The sequence below is a fragment of the Balaenoptera borealis genome (genome assembly GCF_965194805.1).
Source record: "Balaenoptera borealis genome assembly, chromosome: 2".
NCBI lineage: Eukaryota > Metazoa > Chordata > Mammalia > Artiodactyla > Balaenopteridae > Balaenoptera > Balaenoptera borealis.
In genome coordinates, this window is record NC_138867.1 from 134876668 (window position 1) to 134889578 (window position 12911).

The window sequence follows — 12911 nt, forward strand, 5'->3', positions numbered from 1 at the left end:
TAGGGAAATATAAATGAAAGTAAAAGCTGATTCTTTGGGGGAAAAAAATCAATAAAATTGATAAACCTCTAGCTAGACCAAGAAAAAAAAAAGAGAAGACACAAATTACCAGTATCAGGTATGAAATAGGGATATCACTATAGATCTCACAGACATCACAAGGATAATAAAGGCATACTACAAGCAACCCAATGCCCATAAATTGAACTTAGATGAAAGGAATCAAGTCTTTGAGTCACAGAAAACCCCAAAACTCACTTAAAAAAAATCGATAACCTGAGCAGTACTATATGTGCTAAAGAAATTGTATACCTAGTTAACAAAAAAAGACTTCCAACAAAGAAAACTCCAGATACAGCTGGTTTCCCTTGTGAATTCTACCAAAAATTTAAGGAAGAAATCATAACAATTCCAGAAAATAGAAAAGAGTAGAACTCTTTCCAACTTATGAGGTCGGCATTTCCCTAATACCAACACCAATGACACTTGAAAACTCCAAATCAATGTCTCTAATGGATATAGAGTAAAAATCCCCAACAAAATATTAGCAAATAAAATCCACCAATACTTAAGAAGAATAATGCATCACAACCAAGTGAAGTTTACCCCAAGAATGCAAGGCTGGTTCATCATTCAAAAATCAATCCATATAGGGACTTTCCTGGTGGCGCAGTGATTAAGAATCCACCTGCCAATGCAGGGGACACAGGTTCGAGCCCTAGTCCGGGAAGATCCCACATGCCGCGGAGCAACTAAGCCTGTGTGCCACAGCTACTGAGCCAGCACAGCACAGCTACTGAAGCCCACATGCCTAGAGCCTGTGCTGCACAACAAGAGAAGCCACGGCAATGAGAAGCCTGCGCACCGCAATGAAGAGTAGCCCCCGCTCGCCGCAACTAGAGAAAGCCCACGCGCAGCAATGAAGACCCAACGCAGCCAAAAATAAATTTTAAAAATTAAAAAAAAAAATCAATCCATATAATTCACCATATTAATGAATGTAAGAGTAGGCTGAATAATCAGTAGGCAAGTTTTCAGATTATATGATGAATCAAAGGGTCTAAGCTTAGACATAGCAATAAAGACCAAGTTACTTGATTTACTGGTTTGGGAAGGAACAGATTAATTAAGAAAGTGAGGAAATTTCCCCTCTGGCTAAGAAACTGTAAATTACAGTCAGATCACGCAGGTCTCTCTGGAGAGTTCAGTTGTCCTCCTTCTGTCATCCTCACTTCAAAGACTGAGGGAGTTGAGGGGTTTCTTTCTTGAGCAGCTGGCCTGCTAGATTTCCAGGATGGCCACGTTCTACCCATGCCTGGTTAAGAAAGCCAAGGGCCCTCACAATCCTGATTTTCTCAAGATTCTTTAGAATACAAGAGTATCAGAGTTGAATGAAGGCTGGATCTTACCTAATCCAGATCCCCACAGTTTAAAGAATAGAAACCAAGACCCATGGAGGGTGGCTCGTATAGGTCCCCTTCCCCATCACTGCAATCCAGTGATCATGAGCTGGTCCCGGGACAGTAAGCCCATTTGACCATATCTTCCAGGCCTGCCCTCCCCCAAACTTTCCCCTCCAACCTTTGTAGTACGCGTTTGCTTTTAGCTTACTTTTATGCATAAATAGTCCCCATCAAAACCTGTCTGGGTCCTAGTCCCTCTTCTCTCACCATTTGGAGTCTGGGGTGGAGAAAAGCAGCCAGACCCAGGCCTTCACACAGAGGCACCCTGCATTACTGGATTGGAGGATTGGTCTAGCTACCTGCGTTGAGCCGCTAGGCCTCACAGCCAACCAGATGAACATAGTCTGGGTCTATCATCTCTATTTGATCTATCTCTATTTGATCCCACTGCCACTTTGAATTCTTTGAACAAATTCCTTATAAGATTGTAATGAAAATATACTGCACACTCATTATGTCTGTGCTATGAGGCTATACATTCTCTCACTTCATCCTCACAGTAACCCATTAAAATAGGTACTGTTCTCATCCTCATTTTGCAGATAAATGAATAGGCTCAGAGAGGTTAAGCAACGTGCTTAAGATCCCACAGCTGGTTAAGTAGAAGTGTTAGGATTTGAACCCAGGTCTGGCTGACTCCAGTGTTCAAGCTTTTAGTAATGAAAATTCTTCCTGGTTTAAAATAACAATGGTTTTCTCTTTCTTTCCCTCCTTCTCTCTTTTCAGTCTCAGGAGGAAGTCTGTGATTTGCTCCATGCTGCACCCTTCCAAAACATCTTGCCTAGAGTCTACATCAAAGGTAGGAAACCACTGACAGCAGCTAAGTGGCCAGTTTGAATTTGCACCTCACGCTCACTTAATCCCAGTAAACTCAGATGTGCGGTCAGAAATGGAGAAGGTGAGAGCTTTGGACAGCTATTGGGTAGTCACAGAATTGGAAAGGATGCTCCAGGCCTTGGTCCTTCTAGAACATCCCTAGTAAGTTGCTGTCTAGCTTGGTCTAAATCCTTCAAGTGATGGGGAGCTTACCACCCCATGAGGTAGATGATTCCACTGTTGGGCACAGATAATAGAACATTTTCCTTGTAGCAAGTCCTGACCACACTTGCCAGAACCAGGGAAAACAGTTCCACACGCTCCATCCAAGTACTGGAATACAAATACGTCACCAGGTCCTCTGAGAGCTCTTCCTTCCCCATTTCCCCCGGTGTGCCCTGAATCTCATTTTCTGCCTACTGTTCCTTTTGCAGAGGGGGAGCGTTTGGAGGTCCGGATGAAACGCCTGGAAGCCAAGTACGCGCCACTTCACCTGGTCCCTCTGATAGAGCGGCTGGGGACCCCTCAGGTACGATCCTCCTATCATGGACTCGGAGAACCAAAAGGAACTTTAGAGGGAGAGAGAGCATTTGGTCCCACCTCCTCATTGTACAGATGGGGAAACTGAGGCCCAGAGAGAGAAACAGAAAGTCTGACAGCACACAGCCTGTTAGTGGCAAGGGCAGGTCTGGAATGAGTTTTGCTGCCTCTCAGGCCTGCACCCTGTATCATCTATCCTGCCAAGAAAGAAGGAAGTCAGACAAGTATCTGTTACTCCCCGTTAGGTATTAAGAATTCTGCTGAGTTATCTCTCAGAATTAGAACTGCACACCCTGTGAACCGGCAGTTCATCTCTGGGTATCTTTGCTAAAAAAAAACTCTTACAGGAACCCAAGATGTTTACCACAGCATTGTTTCTTAAAGCAAAAAACTGGAGACAACCTAAATGTCAATCAGTAGAGTGTTGACTAAATAAAATGTGGTAAAATCATTTAAATGATGAATACCTGCTACATAATAATGAAAAGAAAAAAAATCAGATCTAGATGCATCAGTGTGGACAGACCATAAACACATGGTTAGGTGAATAAAGCAAGTTGCACTACAGGTCATGGAGTATGATGCTATTTGTATTTTTTTAAACACATATCAAAAAACCATATTAAGTAAAATTTCCTAGGAAATGAAAAACACCCAGTTCATAATGGTGGCAACCTCTGAAGAAAGATGAAAGGGACAGAGATGGGTGGGGAGATAAAAGAAGGCAGCTTTTTCCGTAATGTTCTAATATTTTTGAAGGTGAATGAGCTCAGGTGTTAATTCTGTAATTAAAACTCATTTTTACAAAACTCAACCTGTACATGGAGATGCGTAAAACAGGACCCCTGCCTTTGGAGAACTCACAAACCATGCAGGCAGTCAGGAAAGAAGACACTTTGTGGGGGGGAAGGGATGAAACAAAAAGCATGTGCTGTCTCCTTTCAAGTTGATTCAAGTTGAATCAAGCATTTGGTGGTGGGGCAGGGCACGGATCAGGGTAGGAATTCAGGAAGAAGAGAAAACAGGGCACTGCAGCAAGACAAGCCAGTATGGCTTGTTTGGTTCGACAAAACCCAAAACCGACTGTTTAAAAGGTTTAGGATTCAGATCCGCTCTTGGACTAGCATCCCTAAGGTCCTCTCTCCTGTTATCACAAAAGCTCATGAATCAGAAAAATTCTCATCCTCCGCAGAGGGCGGAAGGCAGCCTCTTCTCTCGAAAAACATGGCAAGTGTTGGAGCCCATGACAGGGCCCCATCTGCCCAGGTGTCACACTGATGAGCAGCCCCAGCCAGACCCCCTGCAGGCCACCCACCTCCTACTGAAAACAGTGACTAAACATTTAGTGACATTTGGGTTCTTTAGTCACCACAGAGAGAATGTAGATACTGTGAAATATGCACATTTTCTTTTTTGGCCTTCCGGGGCTGAACACAGGAGATCCTCTAAAGATTGCCTTCTAGGGAGAAATCCCCCAAGCCAGCGACATATAAATGTGTCTGCTCCACTGTTGGTGTCATCCTGCAAGAATCTGGCCTCTCACACCCAGGCTTCGGCATGTGTTTCCACTTAGAAGTCTGTGAATTCCTTCCCTGTTCTGATGAACACTATTTCCTTGGGACTGATAGAAATCTCAATTTGTCAAATGCTGATATTTAACAAACAAAAGCCTAGACATTCTGCCGGAGAGGAAATGCCAGTCTTATAAGTCTCCCAACCCTTAAGGAATAGTCCCAAACTTAGTCCTCCTATAGACCAAAGAAACATTTTTTTAAATATTAACTTCCAAGCTTGCTGGAGTTCAGGGAACTCACATAACTTCTAGGTCGGTGACAGGGAAATTCTGCTACATGTTTAATGTTGGGAGAGTTTAACTATATTGCATTGCTTTTATTTGTTTCTAGGAAAAATTGAGGTGACCTGGTTTGTTGCCCAGTGCTATCATGAATAGAATGTTCTGTCAGGGAGTTGAAGGACTCCTCTTTCCAGCTTTACCCCTGAATTGTTGCATAATCTAGTGCTAGACATTTAATACCTTGGTCTTTGTTTTCCCATCTATAAAATGGGCGAATAGCTGTTTTGTCTTTTTAGCTGAGCTACCTTTCACAATTATTATGATAAACAAATAAGTAAAAAGCTTCTAAAAACCAGAAAGGAAAGAGCGAGAATGGAGATATTTTTCTCCAAAGTATCCTAAATGTAATCAAAGTACTCCATGCAGAAATATGTTTCCACATGATTTCACAGATGCTTTTTCTATACCCTTGTTAACTCAGAAAAGAATGGCAGAAAGAGAGAGAAAAAAATTCCCCACTGAGTGGAACAGAAATGGCTAAAATTTATGTTAAACACACACATACACACATAGTGTGTGTGTATATATATATATATATATATATATATATATATATATATATATATATATATATATATATATATATATATGAAACACCAAGTCACAGATTGAGGGTATATGCAACAAACAATTTTTAGTGCACTTTTTCAGATTAGAAGGACACTCATATCAAAAGAAAAAAGAGGGCTTCCCTGGTGGCGCAGTGGTTAAGAATACACCTGCCAATGCAGGGGACACGGGTTTGAGCCCTGGTCCAGGAAGATCCCATATGCCATGGAGCAACTAAGCCCGTGCGCCACAGCTACTGACCCTGTGCTCTAGAGCCCGAGAGCCACAACTACTGATTCCGCGTGCCACAACTACTGAACCCTGAGTGCCTAGAGCCCGTGCTCTGCAACAAGAGAAGCCACCACAATGAGAAGCCCACGCACCACAACGAAGAGTAGACCCCACTCACCGCAACTAGAGAAAGCCCACACGCGGCAACGAAGACCCAATGCAGCCAAAAATAAATAAATAAATAATTAAAAACAAAAAGAAAGAAAAAAGAGCATGAAAGAAAACTCACAGCATAAGAAATATAAATGCCAACAAACAGGAGAAAACGTGTTCTGCTTTACCAGTAATCAATGAAATGTGAAAGAGAAGGATATAGCTCTTCATTTCGCAAGTTGGCTAAGAACTTTTCTTCATGATAATGAAGTACTGGTAAAGGCACAAGGAACAGACTTGACACAGACACGTGTACAGTGCTTCAGCTTTTCTTGGGACTAGTTTGTCACCATGTAGCAAAAGCCTTTTAAAACTACTTATACTTTTTGACTGAATAGTTTTACTTCTAGGATTTTATCCTAAGAAGATAACCAGAGATAAGCTCAAAAAGTGTAATATATAAGGATAATTACTTATGAGTTGTCTATAATGATGAAAACTTGTGAACAATTTAAAATAACCAACAGGAATAGAGAACTAAATAAATGACGTATGACAATGGCCATTTTATGTAGCCATTAAAAAACCATATTACTGAAGATACTAAAGGAAATTATTTTTTTAGTACCAATATCTTAAGAGAAAAAAACAATGTAGATAGTGTGACCCAAATTGTGTTTAAATAGATACATATACACGCTCACATACATAAACACAAATAAATCATACATAAGTATTTTAAGAAAGCTTATCTGTGGGTGATGGGATTTATGGGAGATTTTTATTTTCTTATAACATTTTTACAATTTTTTTTCCAGATTTTACTCTTGTAGCTCATAGGAAAACCCATAAAGGTAAACAGGTTTTCAGGAAAGGGACAAAGCCCCTAACCATTTCCGTCAAGGCCCTTTGGTTGGCTCTGGTTGGGGGATCGTTAGAGTTCCAAGTCTGTCTGCAGGTTTATAAACCCTGTTGCTAATTCTTTAGATCCTCCCACAGTTGTCAGGCCCTGAGGACTGATACAGACTAACTAAATGCACAGGAGATTAACTAGTAAGCCAGAGCTCTCTGTATTAGTTTCTGAAGGAGAATATTCATGACTCGAGAACAAACGTGGGTTCTTTATTTACTGAGCGTCTTCGCTGTACCAGGCACTCTTTCTAAAGTGGAGAGCCCTGGGCTTCCCTGGTGGCGCAGTGGTTGAGAATCTGCCTGCCAATGCAGGGGACACGGGTTCGAGCCCTGGTCTGGGAAGATCCCACATGCCGCGGAGCAACTAGGCCCGTGAGCCACAACTACTGAGCCTGCGCGTCTGGAGCCTGTGCTCGGCAACAAGAGAGGCCGCGATAGTGAAAGGCCCGCGCACCGTGATGAAGAACGGCCCCCACTCGCCGCAACTACAGAGAGCCCTCTCACAGAAACGAAGACCCAACACAGCCAAAAATACATAAATAAATAAATAAAATTTAAAAAATAATAATAATAATGTAAAGTGGAGAGCCCTGTCAAGGTCCAGATACTACCACAGGGAGTTGCCTGGTGAGAACAGAGTCAAGTCAAGCACTGGGGTCAGGGTTTTTGAAAAGAAGTATTTCTAGCTAGCTGTGGCAGCGTCTCTGCGCTGGAGCGATCTTTCTCTGCCACCAGAATCAAGATGAGTCACCGTGAATCAGGGTTCCCTCTTGTGTTCGAAACACAGGTCGTCAAACTCTTCTTCCCCAATTCACGTTTTTCGTCCTAGACTTCTTTCAGTTTATAGCTGTCATCACAACTACACTGCTGACCCACATTCCTCACAGGCTCCAGCACTGGTGTTTCCTGATTTACTTCCCTCCATGGATTAATTTAATTGAGGCTGCCCTCTTTCTAGGGGCTGTAGGGTGTGGGGAGCGTGCAGGGAGCAGGCAGGCCGACTCCACCCAGCCGCACTGTACACTGAGCTCTCGGGCGGGCCCGCCCTCTGGGAAGCTGATCCCAGGAGTGCCCTGTGGACCCCTCTGTCTCAGAAGCCGGCCCTCTTAAGCTTTGTCCCTAGATTTGGAGATTGTACTTTGACCTTAGATGTTAATATCTATTATCTTTGCACATGGCTTTGAGACCTCTACCCCTAGATATTTTCTACTCCTGCAGACGGTAATGTGTTTTGAAGTACTAGTCTAGCCTGCTGATTACTAGAGATGTAGTAACCAGATGCCATATGAGAAGCCAGTTTAAATTATTAAGAAAGATTGTTAACAGTGGTCAGAGAACCTCTAACGGGAGGAATAATCTGTAAAATCAGCGACAAATTTTTAAGAGTAACATATGCTTATTGCAGCACATTCAACTGTACAGAAGTATTTATAGTAAAAAGTGAAAACCCCACCTGCTTCTCCAAGCCCATCTGTTCCCACAAGTGATGTTAATCCTTCTAGAATGTTTTACACTCTCACCACCCCCACACACACATACATGCGTACAGTTTTGTGTGTGTGTCTGTGGGATTGTGTTACTGATGTCTTTTAATAGGATTGTAGTATATGTCCTCTTCTGCAATTTGCTCTATTCACTTAACAATTTAGTCCACAGATCTAGACTACTAGGATTCAAATCCCAACTTTTCCACTCACTGACTGCCTCTCTGAACCTCAGTTTCTTCTTCAATAAAATGGGGATAATAATGGCATCTTCTTCATGGGGTTTATGTAAGGAGTAAATAAGGTAAGTACTTAACGAATGCATAGAACAGGGCCTGGTGTATTACACACACACTGAGTGTGTGCTAGTAGTAGTAACAGTACCGTAGTAACAATAGTACTAGTAGTAGCATCATCTCAGTCTTTTCAAAGGCTACCTAGCATTTCATTATACAGGTGGATTGAAATTTTTTTATACTATTCCTCTAGCGATGGCTCCTCGATTTTACTTACCCCAAGACTTCCCCCTGCGATTGAACTCAGGTTTATAAAGTTTAGTGCCCTGCTCTGGGCAAGACCTCAGTTCTGGTGACTGAATTACAGATGCAGCCAGCTCTGGGGTTCGGGAATATCGGGTGAGAGGTAGAAAGTGGGGTCTGAGATGTGACTGGCAGGTTTATGTACCCTCCCGTTCCCAGCAAATCGCCATCGCTCGGGAGGGCGACCTGCTGACCAAGGAGCGGCTGTGCTGCGGCCTGTCTATGTTCGAGGTCATCCTGACCCGCATCCGGAGCTACCTGCAGGACCCCATCTGGCGGGGCCCCCCGCCCACCAACGGCGTCATGCACGTCGACGAGTGCGTGGAGTTCCACCGGCTGTGGAGTGCCATGCAGTTCGTCTACTGCATCCCCGTGGGGACCAACGAGTTCACGGCTGAGTGAGTAGCCCCAGGGGAGGCGGGGTCACCCCCCAACCTGTTCATCTCCCACCCGAAGAGCCATCAGGCAGCCAGAGCTCAGCCAGAAAGGAGGGCAGGGGCGGGGTTGTCCGACAACGGTTTGTTGAGCACGTGCTTTACGTCGGTCAGGGTTCTAGGTGCTGGACATGCATCTGTGCAGAGCAAAAGTAGACAGTTCCTGGTATGTGGGGTTGACAGGGCCAAGAGAAGACTAGAAAATAGATATAAGGTGCATCGAATGAGGTCCCTTGGCAGCGAGGGCAGGAAGGACAACAGATGCCCATGAAGAGAGACAAGTGGATTATAGGAGTTTAATTCACAGACAACAGCTGAGCTGGAACACTGCTTAGGATTCAGCTCTTAGAGGGGAGAAGGGGACCCCACTGGCAAGGCTCCAAGTAGTTGAAGACAGACATGGAGTGTGTGCGCCTTGGGGCTTTGGACCTCTCAGGGCCCGTCTTCACGGGAGTAGAAGCTGGGCCGATGGAAGGGGCAGGGGGGGAACCCTGGTGAGGGCTTGGTATTAAGACCTCACTGCCCACTCACCGCCCACCCCAGCAGAGCTCCAGGGGTCGTAGAGCAGAGACGGGCTCCCCTGGCGGAAGGTGGGCCCCACCTTGCTCCTGAGGCCTCTGCTGCTAAAAAACAGGGGTGCCTTTGAGAGGAACCCAGTCCTGTTTGCAGAGAAGACAGAAGCAGAGCCCCTTCTCCCGTCACCCACCCAGCTACGCAGCAAGAGCAGAGTGGTGAAGAGGGCAGACAAGGCCTGCCCTCCAGGAGCCAGGAGCTCTGGAGGAAACACACACGGGGGCCAGAGAGGCCTCCCCGAGAGAGTGGTGCTGGGAGTGGGATGGGAAGGCGGTTTCCAGAGCAGCTGCACTTTCCGCGACAGCGGTGGGGAAGCTGGGAAACCCCCCCAGTGGGCTGCGCTGCGTTCAAGGACGAGCGATCCAGCCAAGAGATGCCCCACGGCCTCCCAGATTGCCCAGGTTGCTGTTGAGAGTTGGGGGCGTGCAGGCTGAGCTTCACCAGACCCAAGAGGACTCGCAGCCCCCCACACCAGCAGCATCTGTTCATGCCCCCATCGTGTCCCTCCCCCAGCCCCAGTCCCTGCCCTCTCCGCCTACACTGGCCAGTTGGTCTCCTGGTTTGAAACCACCCTTCCCCTCACAGGTGTTCCTCTGGTTCCTTTCCAGAGCCGAGACAGAGCTTCATCAGAATTCTAACTGGCTACGTAAATCTCAAAGGCTGGTTGGATTTATTTTCTTGCAAATTGGTCTTCTTCAAAGCTGATTTTTCTTACATTAGTGGGGCGACAGACTGACACCTCTTTATGGCTAGCAGGGCTTATAATATGACCACAGTCCCAGGAACAAATGAGTCCACATTCACGGCTTCCCTTGTACCCATTCTACAGATTAAGAGAATTGGCCCAGAGATGAGCCAGCTCACTAGCTGTACTGCTGGTCCAGGATGAGGGTCCCTTCCCCCTCCGTGTCCTGCTTCTCACTCCAGCTGCTTCCTCTCCCGCTCCCAGGCAGTGTTTTGGAGACGGCCTGAACTGGGCTGGCTGCTCCATCATCGTCCTGCTGGGCCAGCAGCGTCGCTTCGACCTGTTCGACTTCTGTTACCACCTGCTGAAAGTACAGAGGCAGGACGGGAAGGATGAAATCATTAAGAATGTGGTAAGCAGCTCGTGGCTGGGTCCTGGGAGTTGGGGCCAGGCCCGGCAAGCAGGCCTTTCGTCGGCAGAGGAGGGTGAGCTGCTTACGGAGGCCAGCTCCCCACACCGCGGGTAGGTACAGAGACATTCAGCAGCTGGTGACCTTCTCGTAAGAAAGCCGTTGAGTCACTGGCTCGTAGCCCACTGGGATGAATCACGTCACCCCGCAGGGCAGGGCCAGCCTCCAGACCTGAAACACACCTTCCCTGTGCCAGTCAGACTCTGCTAATGCTGCTTCGTCATCTGCACAAACTCTTGACTGACTGGACACGAAAGTTGTACAGCCACGGGGATGGGATGAGCGCTGTCGTGTGTGGGGTAGGCAAGGCTGCTGCGGGAGCATCGAGAAGGGCTGTCTAAACCAGGCTGAGGGGCTGGGCGGGGGCCTCAGAAGGCTCCCCCTAGAGGCGATGCTTGGGCAAAGTCCAGAATGACCGGCTGCAAATAGCCAGGCAGACAATGGGGTGCAGGATGGGGAGGGTGTCCTAGGCAGAGGGAGCAGCTAGAGCAAAGGCACAGAGGCGTGAAGATGTATGGCTGGAGCAGAGGGTGGTCTGCAGCACCAGCTGAGAGGAAAAGGAGGCAGGAGCCGCCTCAGAACGGGTTTTTTTGTTTGCTTTGAGCTAGAACATACGTAACATAAAATTTGCTGTTTTAGCTATCTTTAACTGTCTACTGCATTAAATTCACTCACCTTGTTATGCAACCGTCACCACCTCCATCTTCAGAACTTTTCATCTTCCCCAGCTGAAACTCTGTGCCTAGGAAACAGTAACTCCCCATTCTCCCTCCCCCCAGCCTCTGGTAACCACCCTTCCACTTTCTTTCTCTGTGAGTTTGACTGCTCTAGAGGTACTTCGTATAAGTGGAATTCTCACTCAGCATAATGTGTTCAAGGCTCACCATGTTGTAGCATGTGTCAGAATTTCCTTCCTTTAAAGGCTGAATAATATTCCATTGTATGTATACACCGCATTTTGTTTATCCATTCATCTGTCGATGGACGCTTGAGTTGCTCCCGCATTTTGGCTGTTGTGAATCATGCTGCTGTGATCATGAGTGTACAAATAACTGTTTAAGACCCTGCTTTCATTGCTTTTGGGTATATACCTAAAATTGGAATTGCTGGATCATGTGGTAATTCTGTTTTTAATTTTTTGAGGACCACCATACTGTTTTCCATTGTGACCACACCATTTTACATTCCCACCAGCAATGCACAAGAGTTCCAATTTCTGTATATCCTCCCCAGCACTTGTTATTTTCTGTGTATGTTTGGAAATAGCCATTTTAATCTGTGTGAAGTGGTATCTCATTGTGGTTTTGATTCACATTTCCTTAGCAATTAGTGATATTAGCATCTTTCCATGTGCTTATTGGCTATTTGTTTATCTTCTTTGGAGAAATGTCTATTCAAGTGTTTTGCTCGCTTTTTAATTGGGTCATTTGGCTTGGTTTTTTTTTGTTTTTTGTTTTTTTTGGCTGTTATTTAATTGCAGGTGTTCTTTCTATATTCTGGATATTAATCCCTTATCAGATATATGATTTGAAAATGTTTTCTTTCATTCTTTGGGTCGCCTTTTCACTCTGTTGATAGTGTCCTTTAATGCAAATAAGTTTTTAATTTTGATGTATTCCAATTTATTATTTATTACCTGTGCTTTGGTGTCATATCCAAGAAATCGTTGCCAAACTCAATGTCATAACGCTTTTCCTCTGTTTTCTTCTAAGAGTTTTATAGTTTTCACTCTCATGTTTAGGTCTTTAATCCATTTTGAGCTAATGTTTTGTATATGGTGTAAAGTAAGAATCCAACTTCTTCTGCTCATGGATATCCAGTTTTCCCAGCACCGTCTGTTGAGAAGACCATTCTTTTTCCATTGAATGTTGTGGGCACCCTTGTCAGAAATCATCTGACCATATATGAAAGGGTTTGTATCTGGGCTGTCTGTTCCATTGGTCCATATGTCTGTCTTCATGCTGGAACCACACTATTTTGATTACTGCAGCTTTGTGGTAAGTTTTGAAACTCAAAGCGTTTTATGGTCAAGTTCACATTTCACTGTCAAGCTCTGGGCACCCATAGAAGGCCTTTAAGCAAGAGAGTGGCATGATCATTGAAGCATCAGGACCCCGGACCCCACCCTCAACTGAATTCTTCCCTTTCTCTTGATTTCTCTGTCCCCTCCTCCCATCCCTAACCTGCACGTCCCCTGTCCTTCTGCAG

General features: G+C 45.3%; 1 protein-coding gene across 6 annotated transcripts in view; it reads left to right on the forward strand.

Annotated features, from left to right (window-relative positions):
• Window positions 1-12911, forward strand: part of CYFIP2 (cytoplasmic FMR1 interacting protein 2) — a 128538-nt gene that overhangs the window by 112620 nt on the left and 3007 nt on the right. For 5 of the 6 annotated variants that reach the window (XM_082379054.1, XM_082379056.1, XM_082379057.1 and 2 more), the window contains 4 exons: window positions 2190-2262; window positions 2714-2808; window positions 8702-8940; window positions 10499-10646. In XM_082379054.1, the coding sequence (XP_082235180.1) occupies window positions 2190-2262; window positions 2714-2808; window positions 8702-8940; window positions 10499-10646 (555 nt within the window). The other variant, XM_082379059.1, reaches the window with a different exon arrangement.